The sequence below is a fragment of the Tupaia chinensis genome, unplaced genomic scaffold (assembly GCF_000334495.1).
Source record: "Tupaia chinensis unplaced genomic scaffold, TupChi_1.0 Scaffold144276_1, whole genome shotgun sequence".
NCBI classification, from domain to species: domain Eukaryota; kingdom Metazoa; phylum Chordata; class Mammalia; order Scandentia; family Tupaiidae; genus Tupaia; species Tupaia belangeri.
In genome coordinates, this window is record NW_006204133.1 from 3,140,765 (window position 1) to 3,164,282 (window position 23,518).

The 23,518-nt window shown below is 40.4% G+C and overlaps 2 protein-coding genes across 4 annotated transcripts in view; one reads left to right on the forward strand and one right to left on the reverse strand.

Moving 5' to 3' along the window:
- The window catches only part of MITD1 (microtubule interacting and trafficking domain containing 1), a 24,419-nt gene extending 10,756 nt beyond the window's left edge, over nucleotides 1-13,663 (reverse strand). The window contains exon 1 of the mRNA XM_006166594.3: nucleotides 13,414-13,663. Coding sequence (XP_006166656.1) covers nucleotides 13,414-13,564 — 151 coding nt within the window. The 5' untranslated portion in view covers nucleotides 13,565-13,663. The remainder of the gene's footprint in view (nucleotides 1-13,413) is intronic.
- Nucleotides 1-23,518, forward strand: part of MRPL30 (mitochondrial ribosomal protein L30) — a 64,221-nt gene that overhangs the window by 33,738 nt on the left and 6,965 nt on the right. The window contains exons 1-3 of one of the 3 annotated variants that reach the window (XM_006166592.3): nucleotides 13,683-13,819; nucleotides 19,449-19,526; nucleotides 21,990-22,070. In XM_006166592.3, the coding sequence (XP_006166654.1) occupies nucleotides 19,476-19,526; nucleotides 21,990-22,070 (132 nt within the window). In that variant the 5' untranslated portion in view covers nucleotides 13,683-13,819; nucleotides 19,449-19,475. Of the gene's footprint in view, nucleotides 1-13,682; nucleotides 13,820-19,448; nucleotides 19,527-21,989; nucleotides 22,071-23,518 lie in introns of those variants that run through there. The other 2 variants (XM_027767459.1, XM_027767458.1) reach the window with 2 other exon arrangements.

The window sequence follows — 23,518 nt, forward strand, 5'->3', positions numbered from 1 at the left end:
TTTATTTATTCTTTTTTTTTTTTAATTTGGCCAGAGAGAGACACAGAGAAAGAGAGGTAAAGTGAGAAAGGAAGCCACCAGGTGTGGGACTCGAACTGTGGTTGGCCATGTCAGAGTGTTCAGCACCTCAACCACCACGCCACCTGCTGGTCCCTTCAACTTTTGATAATTAAATGCTCATCATCTGAACTGTCCTCAGATTCACTTTCATCTTTGTAACTGTTTTGATTCTTCTTGATGATACTGTCAGCTTTTCTTAACATGAACACATTTTATGATTTTTTTCTTTTAGAAGTAGCTTTCGTTCTGTTTGGATTTTTCTCTTTTTTTGAGAGAGAGATTTTTTTCTATAGGGTGTGTGCGCTAGCTGGACAGTAACAGAGAGACAGAAAGCGAGAAATCACCCCCTAGGGGAGATGGCCAAGCTGCATTCCCTCCTCCTCCATTCTTTTGTGATCTTGGCAAGCTTGCACAAGCCAGCATTAGTTTTTTGTTTTTTGGGGTTTTTTTTAAGTCACTATGTCCAGAACTCAAACCACGTCGACTACTTGGGAGTCCAGTGACATAACCATTACACCATCTGCTGGTCTCTCTCTTTTAGATGTCTTTTTGGGTGGCTCCTCTTCACTTTCTTTATCTTCATCATCTGAAGACTTTTCCTTATTTGTTTGTTTTTTAAGAATTATTTTCTTTCATTTTATTTAATTATTTTAATTTGACTAGAGAGGGACAGAGTGAGAGAGATGGAACGTGAGAAAGCAAGCCACCAGGTCCAGGTCTCAAACTGTAGTCAGCCATGTGGGAGTCCAGTGCCCTTAACCACCATGCCACCTGCCGGCCGCCTCCTTGTTTTTATTTTGGTCTTCATCACTGCTAGATTGATGTAACAGGATTTCAGGACGTTTGGTTCACTTAGTCTTCCTTGCCATTCCAGAACTATTTCATTCCTTTTTACTGCCTTTGCTAGACGTGCTTTGAGATATTTGACAGTAGTTTGCCAAAAGGTTTTGGATACATTAAGAAATTAAAGATCCTCTTCATTAGTTCAATATTTACACCTTATCTCTCCAACTCAAGAACCTCACTGATCTGCTTTAACATGACATTTCTAATTTTTTTTCAACGTTTCTTCCTTCTTTTTACTTTGGATTTTTCAAATGTAAAGCCACTGAAATGACCCACATTCTTCTTTAATGAGAATACTATGCTTGGTCTGTTCTAAAGCACTTTATGTAGATTTCTAAGTTCATCAGTTTTCTTCTTACTTGGAAAGAAATGTATGTATCCTCTCAATCTCATAGTTTCTGTCCCTTTCCTTGAGCTATTGTAAAGGGCTCTCTCTGTAAGGAAGAGGCTTGCATTGTCAACCTCTCTCCTTTTTTCTATTTGCTATTGCCTTCCACGATGAGAGACTCTACTTTGGTTGTCATCGTCTTCCTGCATGGGGCAGGGCTTCTCGAGATCCTTCTGGGATATGGGCTGGGCTGGGTTGGGGTTGCCTCTCCCTCTGCCGCTGGGACGAGGACGATATACTGTGGACAGCATCCGCAGGCCTGGTGCACAAGAGCAAGAGAGGCTGGCTGCCAAGGCCGAGCAGAGGGCGCGGACCGTGGGGTAGTGGGACCTTCTGGCCGTGTGCTTGGCTCTTCAATGTGGTTGGTTCTTAAGTGACAGGCCCTTCTCCATGGGTACAGAATATTGATGTCTCTTATTACTGATAATATTAACTTTGATCACTTGCTTAAGTTGTAGTTCATATATTTCACTGGAAAATCACTATTTTCTCCTTTTTAATGAATATGTATATCATGGGACAATAATACCCTGTTTCTCACCACTCTTTTTTAAAAAGAATTCTTTTATTTAACTTTCGTTTGTTTATTTTAATTTGACCAGAGAGGGAAAGGTTGAGAGAGAGAGAGAGAGACAGAGATATAGAGCAAGTTGCCAGGTCTAGGACTCGAACCACAGTTGGCCATGTGGGAATCCAACGCCCTTAACCACCATGGCACTTGCTGGCCCCTCTCATCACTTTCTCCCACTAATTTTGGCTTCCATTGATGGTCCTTGCCTGTAACAATAATGGCTGTATGTTTATAAATGGTGACTTTTGATTTTCATAAATTCTTCTTAATCTACTCAATTATATATATTAGTATGGATTCATGGATACTTACTTTATTCTAGCAGTTATAATCTGATACTGACATTATTTTCATTTTTATTATTGCTCGAGTTTATCAGCTTCGGTGCCAGAGGGCACGTGCATTTACCAGAGAAAGAGAATGAGCATGCAAGCACCCTTCAATGGGGCATGATCACATCACAATTCTTTTTCCTCTGCTTCTGCTTCCTGTCAGGATTTTGGGCTCACATGTACACATTCCTGGTATGTTTTTCAAGGTTCTAGTGCTAGGATTCAAACTGTAGTCAGCCATGTGGGATTAAGGTTCCAATGCACAGCACTCAATTGCTGTGCTTTGGGGTGGCCTATCAGCTTTGGCTTTGGCACTGCTTCATGTGGTTCCTGTGTCCCCATCTTTTTTGATGCCAAAAACATTTTTTTTAGGTTCCTGTTATAGGGTGGTGCATGTGCTAGCCAGAAAGAGACAGGGAAATGAGAACTCACCCCCCAAGGGGGATTACCATGCTGCAATCCTGTCTCCTCCATTTTTCTCTTTTGATTTTGGGCATGCATGCACATGTGCCTGGCATGATTTTCAAGCTGCTGGGCCTGAGGCTCGAACCTTTGTTGGCCATGTGTGAGTTCATCGCCCTAACCATCATGCCATCTGCTGGCTCTGATGCAAAAAAAAAAAAAAATTTTTTCAAACAAGAAGTTTACTTCAACAACAAGAGGCTTGACTTGAAGGGAGAACAATCTAGGATTCCTTTTTTGCTTCATTAAGAGTAACTTACCCCCTACTTAAAGACAGATTGCCTTACGTGTATCAGCTAGCACAAAAAAAAACAAAAAAAAAAACAAAAAAAAAAAAAAAAAAAAAAAAAATTTATAAAATTATCCAAACTTATAAAATTGTCCTTGGTTTTGTAATGTTAAGTGAAAAACATCAGAATTCTCCAAACAAGGTATGCAAGGATTTTTATGTTTTTTCCTTCTTTTTTTTTTTTTTTGTTAAAACAATAAGAGTGAAATAACTTACTGGAATATAAAAAAAAGAACTGAATGAGCATGCCACTAATGGAGAAAGGGAGTATTTTCACCTACCAGTATTTTTCCCCATCCCATCTCCATTTGATCTCAATCAAAACATACCACTGGCCATTTAGTTTAAAAAAAAAACGCAATATGCTTGTGCACATACACCAATTACTTTATGTACAATAAAGGAATGGGGAAGGGAAAAATGAAAGAATAGAGAAAATGGTTTTCTAGCTGAGAATGTATTCTTGGTCTGCAAAAACAGATTTTCGTAGTAAAGTAGTAGGTTCCCTTTTTAGTAGACACCTCCTATCTGGACACATCAATTGTATCTTCATCCTCCATTTCCAACTGTACAGGTGTGTCTGTTTCATTGATCAGCTGTCCATCAAAACAGAATCTGATCTATCTCATCGACAAACTCTGTTGTTCACAGTAAGTGTTCGTTAGTTTACTAAGAAGTGTTTGCCTCTTAATCTTTTTTTTTTTTTTTTTGGAGAGATTTTCACTGTAGGGCGCGTGCGCTCACCAGACAGACAGAGAGAGACATAGAGACAGAAAGCGAGAAATCACCCCCCAGGGGGGATGGTCACGCCGCAATCCCTTCTCCTCCATTCTCCTCTTGGGATCTTGGGCACGCACGCACATGCGCCCGGCATGAGTTTTAAGCCACCGGGTCTGGGACACGAACCGCGGTCGACTACGTGGGAGTCCAGCAACCTAGCCATTACGCTAACTGCTGGTTCCCTTTGCCTCTTAATCTTAAAGTGCACCACAAACCATCCTGCCCCACCACCTTCAAATTAATCTGATCATTGTTCTCAGTCTTGACTCCTTTCCAGGGCTTTTCACTGGTGATAGCAAATGCCAGAGGCTCCTCAGCTTCCGCTTCAAAAAAGAGGTACCAGGTCCTCACTGAATAAGAACACAGGCAGCACCAGGAGTGGCTTAATGCAAAATATTTTAAACTTATCTTCTATATTTCCTGCCAGCCCAGGAATCATCCATTTTCCCAAGGAGCCTTGGTTTCTTTTATTGAAAAATGGCAATGAGAAACCAAATTCTGGGTGCCAAGTATGCTCACTGTCTACTGTGAAAGTTATATTACTACTAGAGTCTGTCAGTCAACACAGCTAGGAAGTATACGTAGTTACACACTTACACACACACACACACACACACACACACACCTGTATTCACTTCTGTTTCTATCCATCTGTATATATATTAAAAACATCGAGTTCATTCTAGTCATCCCTCATTCCTTATTTGTAACTTAATTTTAAAATTTATTTATTTATTTATTTTGGTTTTCCAGATTGGTGTATCATTTTCAAAAATTATAAGAAGTTATTTTTATGAAACTGCTGGAGCCAGCAGGTGCTGTAGTGGTCACATTGCTGGGCTCCCACATGGCCAACTGCAGTTCAAGTTGCGGACCCAGTAGCTTAAAACTCATGCTGGGTACATGTGCATGCATGCCCAAGACCCCAGGAGGAGAAGGGATTGTGGCATGGCCATCCCACTAGGGGTGACTTTTCACTTTCCCTCTCACTGTCTCTGTCTCTTTCTGGGAAGTACATGTACCCTAAGGCAAAAATCTCCAAAAGAGAAAAAAAAAAACTGCTATCCAACAGTAAGACAGCATTTACGTATCCATCATTTTCGGGATCATTAGTAACTTAGGCATATTTCCTTCAAATAACCTTACCACTTTGCGTCACAAGGCCCAACTCATTCATGTTCACCCCAGTGACAGTACCTTTGGTGATGACACCCAAAGTTATATATAGTGGGGATGAGAGATTCTTCTTTACACCAAGTACTGGCAGCAAAAGGTGGCTTTAGTTCAGAATGTTTTACATGGGCCTTTTTGAAACAGAAGCCCATTGGCCAAATGAATCTTTCATATTTAGGTGATTTTCTAGTAAAGCCATCTCCGACATGTAACTGTTACAGACTACTGAGTGGGAAACGAGGACATCCAGACATAGCCAAATTATAGGAGTTATATTGATTAATGTCTCAAAACCCTGCAGCCCCAACTGTAGGGAGAAGGGGGCATATAAAAGCCAAAATCACTTTGGGGGTGATGTGGCAGGAGCAGTAACCACTGAGGAGGGAGAGGTGACAAGGGGAAGGAGTGACCTTGAGCAAGCTTCTGTACAGAAGCAAAACTAGGCACTGTTACCTGGGGCATCTTTAGGGTTAGGGACTTTCTAGTCCTTACACAAACATAATGGAATCCTAATGGTCTTCATGGCTCAGGGCAAGGGGTCTGGCAATGATTACATTGCTTAGGGAGGGTTATCTAGCAAAGACAGTTGGAATGTTCATCACTGTTTATTTACTTTAAGCAAAAGGAGAAAGCAAGTTTCAAATATAGAGGAGTTCAAAATGGAGGTCTGCTTCATAACCATCCTCTTTCATGTCTTCTTTTTCTTTCCTGTTCAAGTAACTTTTAACACTTCTGTTTCTTCCTGGGCTTGAATTTTGGGTAGAGGAGCTTTCCATTTTCCTGCTTTCTCTTTTCTTTTTTTGTTTAATCATATTGGAATGTACTTTAGCTTGGGACTGTCCTCTCTGTCCAACAGATAGGCAGATACTGCTCTTTGGGGAGTCTTTTCATCATTCTTTTTTTGGTGTTCCTCTTTTCATGCATCTTGATTGTCTTTCATTTATATTTTCTCAGTGTGGCACTGTTTATGATGAAGGACCAGAGTGATGCCATTTTTTTAATGGGGCAACTCCACCTTGTTAAATCCTCCTGACTGAGAATCAGGGCCATTTCAAGGAGGTGAGCCAGTCACATAGGAGGTCGTAAGACCATCACCCCACCGGGTGGGGCTGGCCAATGACAAAAAAAAAAAAAAAGAAAAAGAGGTACCAGGTCCTCACTGAATAAGAACACAGGCAGCACCAGGAGTGGCTTAATGCAAAATATTTTAAACTTATCTTCTATATTTCCTGCCAGCCCAGGAATCATCCATTTTCCCAAGGAGCCTTGGTTTCTTTTATTGAAAAATGGCAATGAGAAACCAAATTCTGGGTGCCAAGTATGCTCACTGTCTACTGTGAAAGTTATATTACTACTAGAGTCTGTCAGTCAACACAGCTAGGAAGTATACGTAGTTACACACTTACACACACACACACACACACACACACACACCTGTATTTACTTCTGTTTCTATCCATCTGTATATATATTAAAAACATCGAGTTCATTCTAGTCATCCCTCATTCCTTATTTGTAACTTAATTTTAAAATTTATTTATTTATTTATTTTGGTTTTCCAGATTGGTGTATCATTTTCAAAAATTATAAGAAGTTATTTTTATGAAACTGCTGGAGCCAGCAGGTGCTGTAGTGGTCACATTGCTGGGCTCCCACATGGCCAACTGCAGTTCAAGTTGCGGACCCAGTAGCTTAAAACTCATGCTGGGTACATGTGCATGCATGCCCAAGACCCCAGGAGGAGAAGGGATTGTGGCATGGCCATCCCACTAGGGGTGACTTTTCACTTTCCCTCTCACTGTCTCTGTCTCTTTCTGGGAAGTACATGTACCCTAAGGCAAAAATCTCCAAAAGAGAAAAAAAAAAACTGCTATCCAACAGTAAGACAGCATTTACGTATCCATCATTTTCGGGATCATTAGTAACTTAGGCATATTTCCTTCAAATAACCTTACCACTTTGCGTCACAAGGCCCAACTCATTCATGTTCACCCCAGTGACAGTACCTTTGGTGATGACACCCAAAGTTATATATAGTGGGGATGAGAGATTCTTCTTTACACCAAGTACTGGCAGCAAAAGGTGGCTTTAGTTCAGAATGTTTTACATGGGCCTTTTTGAAACAGAAGCCCATTGGCCAAATGAATCTTTCATATTTAGGTGATTTTCTAGTAAAGCCATCTCCGACATGTAACTGTTACAGACTACTGAGTGGGAAACGAGGACATCCAGACATAGCCAAATTATAGGAGTTATATTGATTAATGTCTCAAAACCCTGCAGCCCCAACTGTAGGGAGAAGGGGGCATATAAAAGCCAAAATCACTTTGGGGGTGATGTGGCAGGAGCAGTAACCACTGAGGAGGGAGAGGTGACAAGGGGAAGGAGTGACCTTGAGCAAGCTTCTGTACAGAAGCAAAACTAGGCACTGTTACCTGGGGCATCTTTAGGGTTAGGGACTTTCTAGTCCTTACACAAACATAATGGAATCCTAATGGTCTTCATGGCTCAGGGCAAGGGGTCTGGCAATGATTACATTGCTTAGGGAGGGTTATCTAGCAAAGACAGTTGGAATGTTCATCACTGTTTATTTACTTTAAGCAAAAGGAGAAAGCAAGTTTCAAATATAGAGGAGTTCAAAATGGAGGTCTGCTTCATAACCATCCTCTTTCATGTCTTCTTTTTCTTTCCTGTTCAAGTAACTTTTAACACTTCTGTTTCTTCCTGGGCTTGAATTTTGGGTAGAGGAGCTTTCCATTTTCCTGCTTTCTCTTTTCTTTTTTTGTTTAATCATATTGGAATGTACTTTAGCTTGGGACTGTCCTCTCTGTCCAACAGATAGGCAGATACTGCTCTTTGGGGAGTCTTTTCATCATTCTTTTTTTGGTGTTCCTCTTTTCATGCATCTTGATTGTCTTTCATTTATATTTTCTCAGTGTGGCACTGTTTATGATGAAGGACCAGAGTGATGCCATTTTTTTAATGGGGCAACTCCACCTTGTTAAATCCTCCTGACTGAGAATCAGGGCCATTTCAAGGAGGTGAGCCAGTCACATAGGAGGTCGTAAGACCATCACCCCACTGGGTGGGGCTGGCCAATGACAAAAAAAAAAAAAAAAAAGAAAAAACAGAAGACCCCAGAGACCTCAAGTAACTTTCTTGCCAATCAGTAAAAGACAACTATGCTTCTTGAAATCTACAGCCAATGTATAGCCACCTGAGTGCATTCCTCAGCACCCCTCAACCTCCCTCACTAACAGCCAAATAAAAACCCAGCCCAACTAACACCGGGGCTCTCAACTCTGACCCGCTGTGTGGATAGTGACTGGGAGTCCTGGCTCAAGCCCGAATAAAAGCTACCCTTGTGTGCTTGCATCGGATTCGGCTCCTAGTGGTCTTTTGAGAATTTCGCGACTGGGGCACAATATTGACAGAGCTTAGCTTTCAGACCCATCATCTTTTTTGCCTTCTTTGAATGTTCATGAACCTTTTAATTTTCCTTTTATCTCATGGCAATCCAAATGGTATCCATAGCACTTATGATGTAATTCAATATATTCATTTTGTGGCCTGATGACCACTGCAGAGTCACCATTCACAGCCTCCAGGGTGCAAAATGGTTTCCAACTTTCAGGTCTCAGAGACCACGAGCAGACCCTGTGACTTATTTTATTATATACAATATATTTACTCTTTTGTTCAATCCTAGTATGCATATAAAGCAGTTTCAGGGAACCAGCAGTTAGTGTAATGCCTATGTCGCTGGACTCCCACGTAGTTGACCGCAGTTCGCATCCCGGACCCGGTGGCTTAAAAATCACGCCGGGCATGTGTGCGTGTGTGCCCAAGATCCCGAGAGGAGAATGGAGGAGAAGGGATTGCAGCGTGACCATCCCCCCTGGGGGGTGATTTCTCGCTTTCTGTCTCTATGCCTCTCTCTGTCTGTCTGGCGAGCGCACACGCCCTATAGTGAAAAAAACCTCTCCAAAATAAATAAATAAATAAATAAATAAATAAATAAAGCAGTTTCAGAATTCCTAACTTACACCTCTGTGAGAAACATTTAACAACTAGAATATAATATTTGTATACTTACATTATTTATTTTGCCTTATAGGATAAAGTCAAAATATTATGTTCCAAAGATACTCAGGTTAACTATTTTCTAATTCCTCCTTATAAATTATAATTGAATAACACAGAGAAGTGACACTCTTTTCATCCTGCTACCACAGTCCCATTTCCCCGTTCTTTCCACCAGTTTCCCACCCACCTCATTTTAGGTGATTGACCTCATAGTTTCTGGTTTTATCCTTCTGGTATTTCTTCTGAACAAATGAATAATTTTTTATAGCTTCTTTTTTACATGAAGAATAGTATAGTACACACACATATTGTTCTTTGTACTTTCACTCCACAATATATCCTGGAAATCACTTTTATATTAGTTCATAAAGATCCTCCTCATTCTTTTTTATAGCTGTATAGTATTCATTATCAAACCAGTTTATTCAACCATTCTCCTACCATGGGTATTCAGTTTATTTCCAACATTTTATTGATAGCAATATAATTACTCAAAAATTTCTCTCCCAAGTCCTTTTACTGCCAAAGTTAGTATCATTTAAATCCCAACTTTCTCATGCCTATATGACAGTAGCATAACAAAATCCTATTATATCCATAAATCTCATGAGAGGAATCCTGTTCCTCCTGAGGTGATACAGGAACTCATACTTTCTACAAGACTGATAAATGCTTCTCTAAACATAAAAACTTTGAACTATCCTGTCTTTTTGTCATAATTAAGTATTTGATGGTCTCTTTACAAAGAGATGGTATAAACAATGATCAACAGAAAAACGTTTACAGTCACACTATTTTGGTTTTTAAAATTTGTCAGAGGGCACGTGTGCTCACTGGAAAGAGAGAAGTGAGAAGCGACAAAGAACTCCCCAGCAAGGATTGTCATGCCACAATCCCTTCTCCATCTCTTCCTCCTTTTGGGATTTTGGGCTTACATGAACATGCACTTGGTGTGCTCTTCAAGCCACTGGGTCTAGGATTCAACTGCAGGTTGAAGTATTTAAAAACAAAGTATTTCTAAACTATTTTAAAGCTAAGCACTAACGACTTCCACTCTATAAATGTCTTTTCTTGGTCAACACTCTTGATCAGATGGCAGTATTTGACACTGTAGGCCCATCCTTCAACCATCTTGCCTTTGTTTTCTAGGCTTAAATACTTAAAGCCATCTTAGATTCCTCTTGGAATCTCACCACATATGTGAGTGCCAGTAATTCAACTTCTCTACTGTTCCCTCCTTAACCTGTATTAGTAACAGCCCTCTGGTTCATTCAGGCCCTTATCAGCTCTCACCTTGATTCCTGTAGATTCTTAATTGGTCTGCTTGACTTTCGCTCTACAGATTAATGTCTATTCTACATCTTTGCCATAATCAGTCCTTTATTCACGAAATATCGGGAACCAGCAGTTAGCGTAATGGCTATGTCACTGGACTCCCACGTAGTCGACCACGGTTCGCGTCCCGGACCCAGTGGCTTAAAACTCACGCCGGGCGCGTGTGCGTGCATGCCCAAGATCCTGAGAGGAGAATGGAGGAGAAGGGATTGCGGTATGACCATCCCCCCTGGGGGGTGATTTCTTGCTTTCTGTCTCTCTGTCTGTCTCTGGCTGGCTGGCGAGCGCACACGCCCTATAGCGAAAACCTCTCCAAAAAAAAAAAAAAAAAGAAATATTTATTGAGAACTTACTACCTGCTAAGTATTATTCTAAGTATTGGGAATATAGCAGTTAATTAAAAAAATAAGACACAATCCTTCCATATTATTCAAGTGGAAAGATAAAACTAAAGATAACTTTGTAAAACATGTATAATAGATTGTGATAAGCACTTTATTTACTTTTTGAGAGGTTTTGCCTTAGGGTGTGTCCGCTTGCCAGAGAGACAGAGACAGTGAGAGGGAAAGTAAGAAATGACCCCATGCTGCAATCCCTTCTTTTCCATTCTCCTCCCGTAATCTTGGCCATGCACACACACGCTCCTGGTGTGAGATTCAAGCCACCAGGTCCAAGACTCGAACCACGATCAGCCATGTGGGAGTCCAGCGACATAACTGCTATGCCATCTGCTGACCCAACACTATGTTTAAAAATAATTTAAAAAAATTATTTTAAAAAAATTTATTTTATTTATTATTATTATTTTTAAATTTGCCATAGGGCATGTGTGCTCACCAGAGAGAGGCAGAAAGAGAGGGAGAGAAAGCAAGCTGCCAGGTATGGGATTCAAACCATAGCTGGCCATGTAGGAGTCCAACACCTTAACCACCACACCACCTACTGGTCCCTTTGATAAGTGCTATTAAATAAAGCAAGGAATGAGGACAGGGAATGCTGGGATAGGATTATAATTTTGCACTGGAGGCTAGAAAAGGCTTCACAAGAAGGTAGCATTTGTATAAAGACCTGAAGGACAGGAAGAAGTATACCATGCCAATATGTGGGAGAAGAGCATATTCCTATAAGAAATGAGTCTTGAAATGCAGTTCTAATTATATTACTCCTTTGTGCAATAAAAACCTCTTTGCCTGTGGAATGAGTTACAATCTCCTGGCAGTCATGGCCATCCACTGTTGAGCTCCAAGCCTCAATCTACCTTTAGACTTTAGTTCTTACTCTATCCTCTTCAGACATGTGCTGCACCAAACTAGCCAGCTAAGAATTTGAGTACTCTTAGTTGAATATCTGACTTTTGAAATTCTACTTATTCCCCCAAAGTCCCTAGCCAACACCACCTCTACCATTCAATCCCCAAATTACCTTTAACTGCTTAAATCATCATTGTACTTGTCTATATCTTTCTTCTGGCCCTTATTGCCTGTATCAGATATTTGCATTTGGGGTCTTAACCTGTCATGTCACTGTCTCTGTAACCTACCTGGGATCAGTAAAGCACACTGGAGCAGAACTTGTGTGACTCTTTTGTTTCAGAGTCTAAAAGCAGTCAGGACTCGAGCAGTGTTCCACCTGAGCAACATTATTACACCATCAATCTTCCTGGAATTCAGTATGCCTGGGTTTCAGACCCTCCAATTGTGACTACCACCAGCTAGTGGCAGAACTTGAAAGCTAACTACTTTTCTATGCTATAACATCAGACTATCATTTTAACTCTTATTTCATAAGGCAATATTAAGGATAAAAGGAAATCATGCTTGTATAATGCTCTCTGCATAGTGCCTGGCACTCAGTACACATAAATATCTACATTTACTGTAACTGTCATCATTATGGTCACCTTCCATGGGCCTTGTCCACGGCGGAATTTATGGTTCTGAGAAAAACACCAAACTTTGAAGGGCGCCCTCTGCTGTCTCAAGACTTCTATAACACTTACATTGTAATAGGCTTGAACTCCCGGGACCAGGAGTTGGTCTTGATCAATTTAATAAATATTTACTGGGTGCCTACTATGAGTCTGAGTTGTGCTGGGGACTAAGGGATCTTTGGGTACTTCTCTATATTTAATAACTATATAATAGGAAAAGTACCACTGTCCTTCACCACTATCCTATGCATCTCTCACTAATTTTCAGTACATCTGTTTAAGGAAAAAAAATATATATTTTTTCTTCTACCACTACATGATTTTATTTTTGTTTACTCTTAATGGAAATGTTTTAAGCAGAAAAGTAGGGATAATAAACATCTTTATTACACATCACCTAGGTTTTTTAAAAATTGTTAGCTGTATAATAATATAATACAGCAAATGCTTAATTTGCTTCAACTTTTCTTTTTTGTCAAAGTAAAATTAGATATTATGTCGTTTCTTTCCTGTTTTAGGGTTTTGCCAAAGGGCTCCTGTGCTTGCTGGAGACAGACATAAAGAAAGTGAGAAATCACACCACCCAGGAGGGATGGCCACGGGGCAGGCCCCTCACCCCCATTCTCCTCTGGGATTTTGGGCATGCCCGCATATGTGCCGGGAGTAATTTTCATGCCACTAGGTATGGGACTCAAACCCAAGAAGACTATGTGAGAATCCAGTGTCTTAATCACCATTCTACCTGGGGCCCTGACATTTCTTTCCAAAACACTTCATTCTGCACCTGTAAAAATTTAAGTTTTCCAAAAAATCGCACTGCCTAATAAATTTAATTTTAATGCCACCCAGTGCATATTCGAATTTTCAAAATCCATCCGAAAATGTATTAAAGTTCATTCAAATGCAAGTTCTATCAAGGCTTATATATTATATCTGGTTATGTCTCTAAAAATCTAGAATAGACCCCCCTTTTTCTTGATGACATCAATCTATTAATGATATAAAGGAAACCATCAATCTATTAAATATATAAAAGAGTTCCACCATCTGTATTTAACTGCTTTCTCAGGTGTGCATGAAATATTTTTTAACTTTCACTTTCCTCAGAAACGAAACCTCCTCCTTTTCTTGTGATCCTCCCCTCCAGGGCTCACTGCTCACCTCTCAGAACCTGCAGGAGCAGATCAATCCCTTCTTGGTAACACACCAGAGCTTGCCGGTACCGGAACTCCGAATCTAGTTCCACTGCCCGCTTTAGCATAGTGACTGCAGCGATGCTGTCCGGCTCCTGTGTCTGGCCGGCTTTCGCCATAATTCTGAAAACTACGCTCTGCTCCAATCCCGACTGCAGTTGCGCCGGCCTGTCTCCCTTGCGAAAATTAGTCACGTGACACTCCCGCGTCTGCGCTGTCTCCCGGTCTCCTGAGAACGCGGCGCTTCTCCGGAACCAGTGTTCCAGTGCATACTCCCCGCTACGGCAGAGTTGGAGCGTTGCACTCGGTAGTTCTTCCCCTGCTCAACTTCCTCTCGGTCGAAAAGATCAAGCTGGATGTTTTAGCTGGCGCTGGTGAGTGGGGAGTAAATGGCCGAGATATTGCATTGTTTTTGCAAGGAGTTTGTATCTTGAAACCCTCTGCAGCTGCTGATTAATATTTTCCTCTTCCGTTCTGAGTCGGCGAGTCATGGCGACCTGGATGAATCTGTGTCTAGATCTCATCTTCGGAGCTCCCGAAAGGCCGCTGGGATCCTTTTTCCCAGGTTGAGAGATCCCGGACCCGGCCGTGCGGCTTGCTGATCCCGATTCTTAGGGCTTCAAGCGCGGAGCCGCCGGGGCTTGTCAGCTTAGAAAAGGGAATTTAAGTTTGTTTTTAGCATTTTCTGTGCTTCTGCTTTAATTCTTAACTTGGGTTCCTGTTAGGGATCAGTGTAATTCAAACAAAGGCTTAAAGTAACCTTATTTTTGCTACATTTCCCCAGACCTTCCAGCGATGCCAGTTAAAATATTTAGAAAAATAGACGTTTTACTAAAAACTGTGATTTTTGCAAACATGTATTGCTCTCCACCCACCAAAGCTGCTTGTTCTGCCTTCTTTTGCCAAGAGACATTTAATGAGGGCTGCTTCCTACTTGTTAGGCACTAGGAATTCAGAGAATACACATTTCTTGCCTTCAGATATGTCAGTTTATTGCAAGAGGAATTCTGTGTTCTGCATTTTTAGTAGGGTTTTTCCCTGTCTATGATTAAACCACTTGCCTTGTCTTTGGAGGGAAAAAAAACCCCACTTTTTAAAAGAACCGTTACATGCGTGATCATTGTTAAAACAAGACTAAAACCCATCAGACAGGGACCAGCAGCTGATATAATACTTACATCGCTGGACTCCCACACAGCGGACTCTGTTTCAAGTTCCAGACCCTGTGGCTTCAAGGCTCTCATGGTTGTGTGCCTAAAATCCTGAAAGGAGAATGGAGAAGGAATTGTGATATGGTCATTCTCCAGGAGGAGTGATTTCTTGGTTTCTGTTTGTCTCCAGCAAGTGTGTTCACCTTATAGCAAAAACTAAAAATAAAACACTCCCAAACATCAGAAGATCAGAGGGGGGAAATAGAGGAAATATCATCCTTGCAGCTTACCCTCCAGGTTCAGTTTAATGTTTTTCTGACAGCCTGCTAGAGTGCGTGCATACACACACCTTAAGACATTTTAAAATTAGAATTGAATCATTCATATGATACAGGTTTTTATCCTTTTTTTTTTTTGAGAGGTTTTTGCTATAGGGCGCATGCTCACGCCAGAAAGAGAGAGAGAGACAGAAAGCAAGAAATCACTCCCTGGGGGGATGGCCACGCCACAATCCCTTCTCTTCCATTCTCCTCTTAGGATCTTGGGCAAACGCACATGCACCTGGCATGAGTTTAAGCCACCGGGTCTGGGACTTGAACTGCAGTCAACTACATGGGAGTCCAGTGACATAGCCATTACACCAACTGCTAGTCCCAGTTAGTTTCCTGTTTTTGCAGCTATACAAAAGAGACATTATTGCACAGTAGGAGAGAGAATAATTGATTCAAGGTCCAAGAGTTACATATTTTTAAGAATAATCTTCACTGGGCCCACCAGGTGGCACGGTGGTTAAGGCAGTGGATTCTCACATGGCTGACCACAGTTTGAAAATCATGCCAGGCATATGTGAGTACATGTCCATAATCTCTAGAGGAGAATGGAGGAGAGGGGATTGTGGTATGGCTATCTCCCCTGGGGAGTGATTTCTCACTTTCCTTCTCTCTGGTGAGCTCCCCTGCCGTATGACAAAAACTTTTTAAAAAATTGAAAAAAAAAATTAATCTTTATTGGGCCAGCAGGTGGCTTGGAGGTTAAGGGATTAGCTTTCACAAAGGACTGACTGCAGTTACAGTCAGACTAGGGGCTTGAAAATCATGCTGGGCTTGTATGTATGTGTGCCCAAAATTCCAAGAGGGGAGTGGAGGAGAAGGGATTATAGTGTGCCCATCCAACCCATGGGTGGGGGGTGATTTCTCATTTTCCTTCTCTCTCACTCAGGGACGCTCACATGCCCTGTGGCAAAAGCTAGAAAACCAGGATGTAGACACTAGACATGCACATTGCTACTAGTGCTGTTGTTTTAGATTTTCTCAGCTTATAGAGCTAGCCTATGTGTACATACATATCTATAACTTTTTTTTCAATGTATATTTATTTCTTTCATGAGAAGGAAAAAGAGGATAGAGAGTCACGCCCAACAGATTCTTCATGCTATGTATGATCTCACCCCTAACCTCAGCTAGCCAGGATCAGCTGTATGTTTCTATGCCCCTGGCATGCACAGAGGGGCCTTGGGACACAAACCTGAGACCTTCCTATATGATCTGAGCATCTAGAAGTGTTGTATTGCCATTGCGCCACTGTGACTGGCCCTATCATTATTTCTATATCCTTATATCTGAATTAAGCTAACCATGAGCTAACGCTAAACTGGTGTGTACAGATCATTATAACCTTCCCCTTAAACTACTGGAGTGTAAACAGTGAGCATCTTGGCTTTGGAAGGTTTTGAGCAGAATAGCATGGTCTGATTTAGGATTTAATGATATTAATTACTGCTGCTGTGATAAAAAGACATTAAGGGAGGTACTAGCAGGTGGCATGGTGGTTAAGGGTGCTGGACTCCCACATGGCAGACCGCGGTTCAAGTCCCAGACCTGGCAGCTTGCTTTCTCACTTTCCCTCTCACTCTCAGTCTGTTCCTCTCTATTCATATTAAAATAAGTTAAATTAAAATTAAATAAAATAAAGTTTTAAAATAAAATTATTTTTTAAAAACATTTTATTTTATTTTATTTGACCAGAGAGGGACAGAGTGAGAGAGAGATTGAGAGAGGTAACGTGAGAAAGCAAGCTGCCAGGTCTGGGACTCGAACCACAGTCAGCCACGGGGGAGTCCAGCACCCATAACCATCACGCCAACCATGCTGGCCCCAAAATAAATAATTCTTTTTTTTAAAGAAAAAGAGACTAGAGGAGTTGAAATGAAAGCTGGAAAGCTAGTTAGGATCCTGTTGAAAAATTTTAAGTGATGAAAGATTTAACAAAGTATGAGACCAAATAAGTTGAATTGGTATATAATACTTAAACTTGGAAGGAAGAAGTATGGTAAAATAATTTAGCATTTGATTGGTTCGGTTACTGAGGAATTTTTTTGAGTTCTGACTCTTCTCAGGGAACATCTTGCTTTGATTCTCGCAACTCCATTGCTCTGTGCATGTCACAGGAATGACTTGCAGAACTTGGGTCAGCTGAACTCTGGTGAAAATTGACTACACCAACTGGGGTATTATAGTTACTTTTATTAATAATTTTATTACCTTATAGTAATAAAAACTATTATTTATTGGAGATGCTGTTTCAGGTGTTTGGTAGAATAACTCATTTGTAAAATAGATACTGTTTTCTCTGGGGAATAAAACTGAAGCATACAAATTAATTTGTCCCAAATATATATGTAGTTCATGAGCCTAATCTTTCTGCTTTCAGTAATACATCAGTATATAGTAGGTTATAATTGTTTAGTGTCTAACTAAACACGTGATCTTTTTAGGTTATAGAAGTAATGCATGTACATTAAGAATAGTTTTTAAAATACCTAATAAGCAAAAAAAAAGTTGTACTTTTATTATAATAGAAAGGTATTTGATTTTAGTGAAAATGCACTGACCTAGTAAGAAATGATTTACACCCAGTAAGTAGATTGATAGGGCGGGCACGCCGACAAGAGAGCCACTATCTACCATGCTAGGCAGTCACTTTGTATTATTTTTTCCTTTCCCCTTTTTTCTCTAGAGTCCCTGTATTCCCTTGACTTATGGAAATGTAGATCTTGCTCCTAAACAATTTATGACTCCTTGCTTTAAGACTTAATTAGGCAAAAACCAGAGACCAATTGTCATAGCCCAGAGCACACAGATAAAGTAAGAGTTTTTTCACAGAAAACTGACAACTGGGGAGTAAATTTCAAGATAGGAATCTCTGAGCCTTCAAAGTTAACTGAGATAGGGCCAGCATGTGTTGTGGTGGTTAAGGCACTGGACTCCCACATGGCCGACCTCAATTGAGTCCCAGACCTTGCAGCTTGCTTTCTCACTTTTCTCTTTCTCTTCCTGTCTCTGGTGAGTGCATGTGCTCTATAGCAAATTGAAATATAATGATAAATAAAATTAAATAATTCTTAAAATAAAAGTTAACTGAGATGACAGCTTTTCCCAAATTAACAGCCTCTGAACTAAGAAGTTACCAAACCATTCACTATTAGCATAACCTGTAGGATATATGACCCCTATCACTAGGGTAACGCATGCACAAGAAGCCTAACCAAAGCGCCTCTTGCAAAGTTCTTCTCGGGCAACCCATTTTCTGGAACACGCTCCCTGCTTGGGAGCTCTGTTCTTCCTTCCCTCGCTTAATAAATTTTCCACTTTACTATCTCTTCCCTGTGTCTGCATCTCTAATTCTTTTTTTTGGGGGGAGGGGGAGAGATTTTCACTATAGGGCGCGTGCGCTCGCCAGACAGACAGAGAGACATAGAGACAGAAAGCAAGAAATCCCCCCCCAGGGGGGATGGTCACACCACAATCCCTTCTCCTCCATTCTCCTCTCAGGATCTTGGGCACGCACGCACGCACACGCGCCCGGCGTGAGTTTTAAGCCACCGGGTCTGGGACATGAACCGCTGTCGACTACGTGGGAGTCCAGCGACATAGCCATTACATTAACTGCTGGTTCCCTGCATCTCTAATTCTTCATAAGCATGAGACAAATATTGATTTCTCTGCTATTCCTGCATTGGGTACTGGGCCAACACACCCCAGCTTCCTGCATCATTAGAACTTAGGAGGATTGGGAACCAGCAGTTAACATAATGACTATGTCGCTGGACTCTCATGTAGTAAACAGCGGTTCAAGGCCCGGACCCGGTGGCTTAAAACTCACACCGGGCATATGCACGTGCATGCCCAGGATCCCGAGAGAAGAATGGAGGAGAAGGGATTGCAGCGTGACCATCCCCCCTAGGGAACGATTTCTCGCTTTCTCTCTTTGTCTCTTTGTCTGGTGAGCACACACACACTATAGCAAAAACCTCTCAAAAATAAATAAATAAATAAAATAGAACTTAGGAGGATTGGGTTCTAGACCCATATACTCTGTTGGTAGCTGGATGTCTTTGAATAAATGATGGAACTTTCTGAGATTCACTTTCCTCAGAAATGAAGTAAGAACGTAGTCTATTTTAAGGGTTGGGATTTCTTTGATCCTTTCTAGCTCTTTAATAATCTTTGATTCTGTGACCAAGCTTCTTTATCTGCCCTCATTGTTGAAGACAACTTTTTAAATGATAGTACATTCCCATTTCCCAGTTTTGCATAGTCAGCCTAGGATTTAACTCACTTGATGAAAATGGGATGTGGTTAATGTTTAATTACTACTCTATGGTTTTGCTGAACTCCGAATAAAACATTTATTAAAAACTACTTCTTGCTCTTATTAAAATAATCAAGATTTTACTTCTAAACTTCAATTAGATTTACAGTTATCTTGCTACTTAGTTTTTTAATTCTAGAGAAAGGAAGGCCTGTCCTTTTCCAAGATATATTTGACCAATAAGTCTATTTTCTACTCACAGCTTGCGAAGAGAACAGTTGCTACATTTATGGCAGGGATTTTGCACTCAGTAGTTCAGAGGTCCCCAGGCAGACTACAGGTAAGTGTTTCTTTTCTGGGATTACTTTCTTTTCTACTACTTATGAATTTTTTTCTTTTTAATTACAAAACATACAGACAACTTAAATTCTTTTATAAGTTCCTTTTTTAACCCACTTTTTTTTAAGAGTTTTTTTTGTTGTTGTTTTATTTGTTTGTTTTGCTGTAGAGTGCATGCACTCGCCAGAGAGACAGAAAGGGAGAAATCACCTCCAGAGGGGATGGCCACACCACAATCCCTTCTCCTTTTTCCTCTTGGGACTTTGGGACTTTGGGCACACATGCACATGCACCCAGCGTGTGTTATGCTTTCAGGCCCAGGACTTGAACCACGGTCAACTATGTGGGAGTCCAGTGATGTAACCATTACACCATCTGCTGGTCCCACCAGTTAATTTTTTTATGTTAATTTGTTGTTGTTTACAGTTTATCTTCTGCCTTATCCCTGAAGATTTAAAATCACAACAGATCTTTTCCTGGAAAACAAGCCAATAGAAAATAGACCTGTTGAGGGACCAGCAGTTGGTGTAATGGCTGTGTGGCTGGACTCCCATGTAGTAAGCCGTGGTTTGAGTCCCAGACCTCGTGGCTTAAACTCCTGGCAGGTGCGTGTGCGTGTGTGCCCAAGATCCCAAGAGGAAAATGGCGGAGAAGGGATTGCGTTGTGACCAGACCATCCTCCCTGAGGGGTGATTTCTCACTTTCTATCTCATCACTCTCTGTCTTTCTGGGGATTGCACACACCCTATAGCAAACCTCTCAAAAAAAAAAAAAAAGAAAGAAAGAAAAGAAAATAGACCTGTTGATTCCACCCTTGGTTTAACTTTTATCTTCTAAAAGTTTTAGTTTTTTTTTTTTTTCTTACCCCTGCAGTTATGAAATGAGTACATTTTCTTTTTTTTTTAAGAATTATTTTATTTAATTTTATTCATTCATTCATTCATTTATTTTAATTCAACCAGACACACACACACACACACACACACACACAGAGAAGAAAGTGAGAAAGCAAGCCACCGGGTCCAGGGCTCAAGCTGTGGTCAGCCATGTGGAAGTGTCCAGCGCCTTAACCTCTTCTCCACCTGCTGGTCCCGGAAGAGAGTACATTTTCAATCATAGAAAATTATAAAAATACAGAAAAGCAAAAAGAAGAGAAACAACCTCCCAGAGACCATTAATGCTAGTATTTTCTTATGTTTTCTTCCAGTTTTTCTTTTGGAAAGTGCAATAGTACCCCAGTGTACTCATAAGGGTAGGAGTCTAAATATAGTCCTGTTATTATGTGTAAATGATAATAATGCCAGATGCAATATCTTAATCACAGGTTAATCTTTTGGTATCAGTATTATTAACTTTTTATAGCTAAGAAAACTGACCTTTTGAGTCAGTGTTTCATGGGTGTTTAGTTTTTCACAGCTGACAGGCGGCAGAGCCAGGATTAAGAACCTAGTGATTGTGTGTAAAACCTGCGGTCCCTCCCTCCTCCACCTTCATTCCCTCCTGCCTAGTACTAGTTATTTATACTATCTGGGTAGTACGGGAAACACGTCAAGAAAATGACTATTGCCCATCCGTAGAGCAGTTTCCTGGCATGAAAGGTAGATAATGAATCCTTTTTCTTCAGCAGCCTGAGAAACAGGATTGGAAGAATACAGAACAAGAATAAGAGATGGGAACTGAGAGTGATGACATTATTAGGAATAGAAAGAAAACTGGAAAGCAGTATGGATTTCTTTCACATAGTATTGTTGAAGATGAAGGTGAACTTTTTGTACGTTGTCTAGAGCAAGAGCTGATAAACTATGGCCTCTAGGCCAAAGTCAGCCTGCCTCCTGTTTCGAGAACAAAGCTTAATGGAAACATAGCCATACCCATTTGTTTGCGTGTTGTCTACTGCTTTCACCCTAAAATATCTTGGCAATGGAGTGTAACCCAGCTCCAGAGCTGGAAATAGTTGCTATCTGATTCTTTTTTTTTTTTTTAAGTTACTAATTCCCCCTCTGACAGTCTATGTGTATGTGCTATTAGCTTTATAAAATGTTATAATATACGGTGAGTGGGGATGTATTCAGCTAGGGAGCTGAGATAAACCTTTAACATTCTTGTTTTTGGAGAGGTTTTTGCTATAGGGTGTGTGCAATTGCCAGAAAGACAGAGACAGAAAGTGAGAAATCACCCCCCAAGGGGGGTGGCCATGCCACAATCCCTTCTCCATTTTCCTCTCAGGATCTTGGGCACACATGCACACATGCCCCTTGGGAGTTTAAGCACTGACTGGATCTGGGACTCGAACTGTGGTCAACTATGTGGGAATACAGCGACATAGCCATTACACCAACTGCTGGTCCCAAACCTTTAACATTTCTAAATTAAGTCAGAATAGAGTTTTGTCACCTAACGATTGGTGGGTATGAATTGCTATGCTAGACAGAATTCTAAACAAATGTTTTATATCATATTTCAGACTGTGACAAAAGGTGCGGAATCTCTCATTTGTACAGACTGGATTCGTCACAAATTTACCAGGTCAAGAATACCGGATAAAGTAAGAATGATGGCTTTTAGGTTTGGTTTTGGTTTTATAAATGCTACTATTTTATTGAAAATACACTATTTTAAAAGGTACTTACTTTTGTAATATCAAAAGCTTTTCTGTTAAATTATACTTAAAGGTAGTGGTCTAGGGTTTAAAACATAGTAGGATTTATGTGAATGATCAAAAATTAAAATGAGCTGATTCCTATAGCACTGTCCTTCACCGTCTTGAGTTTTTATTTATTTTGGAATCTCTTTATTCCTGTTTATGGTATTTTTCCTTTTATTTTATATTTTTGTATTATGCTTCTCCTGAGAAAACAGAGGGTCTTCCTGCTTTGGATCTTTCAGCTTTTTCTTTGGTTTTTATGTGTTCATCATACTCTTAAAAACACTAAGTCTTCTATTGATTTTTGTTTGCGTTTTTTTTTTTTTTTTAACAGACTTTTTCTGGGAGAAGTTTTGGGTATACAGAAAAATTAATCAAAGTATGGAGAGTTTCCATATACTCCCTTCTCAAACATATACAGTTTCCCCTTAATTAACATCTTGGATTGGTGTTACAGTTGATGAAACAGTATTGACACATTATTATTAACTGAAGACCATAGTTTATAGTAGGGTTCATTATGTTGTACAGTTCTGTAGATTTTGACAAATACTGAATGTCTTGTATTCACTGTTACAGTGTCACTATTATGGAATAGTTTCATTATCCTAAATATCACGTATTTTCTTTTAAAGAATTATTTTACTTAATTGATTTATTTAAATTTTGACCAGAGAGGGACTGAGAGAGAGAACAAACTGCCAGATCTGGGATTCTTAACTGTGGTCAGCCATGTGGGAGTCCAGCGTACTTAACCACCACACCACAAATTATTTATTTAACTTTATTTATTCATTCATTCTTTTTTTTTTTTTTAATTTGACCAGAGAGAGACAGAGATAGAGAGGGAAAGTGAAAAAGCAAGCTACCAGGTCCAGGACTCAAACTGTGGTTGGCCATGTGGGAGTGTCCAGCACCTTTAGCACCACCCCACCTGCTGCCCCCCCCCCACACCTATTTTTAATCATTGAATGGTATTATTTTATTTTATTTTATATATATATAAATAACCAGCATGATTTCTTTCACTGGGTGGATATCTTGGACAATCCATTCAAGGAAGATCATTTAGTCATTTAGTCCACCTTGATGAAGCGTATATCCTTCGGGACTGACAGAAATATGACGGACATGTTGAGGCCGTATTTCCGGATCAGACCGTGCCGGTTCTAGCACATGAAGCAAAGTGAGAACCCTGGCCGAATTTTTGTGGGTGGCTCCAGTAGAGCTGCTGCTGACCCATACTGTTTTCAGTGGGGCAACAGAGCAGAAGGAATAATATTCTTTTTTATTAGAATGTTATGTGGTTTGAGATGATACAGTATCTATAACCCTTTTAAATTGACTTC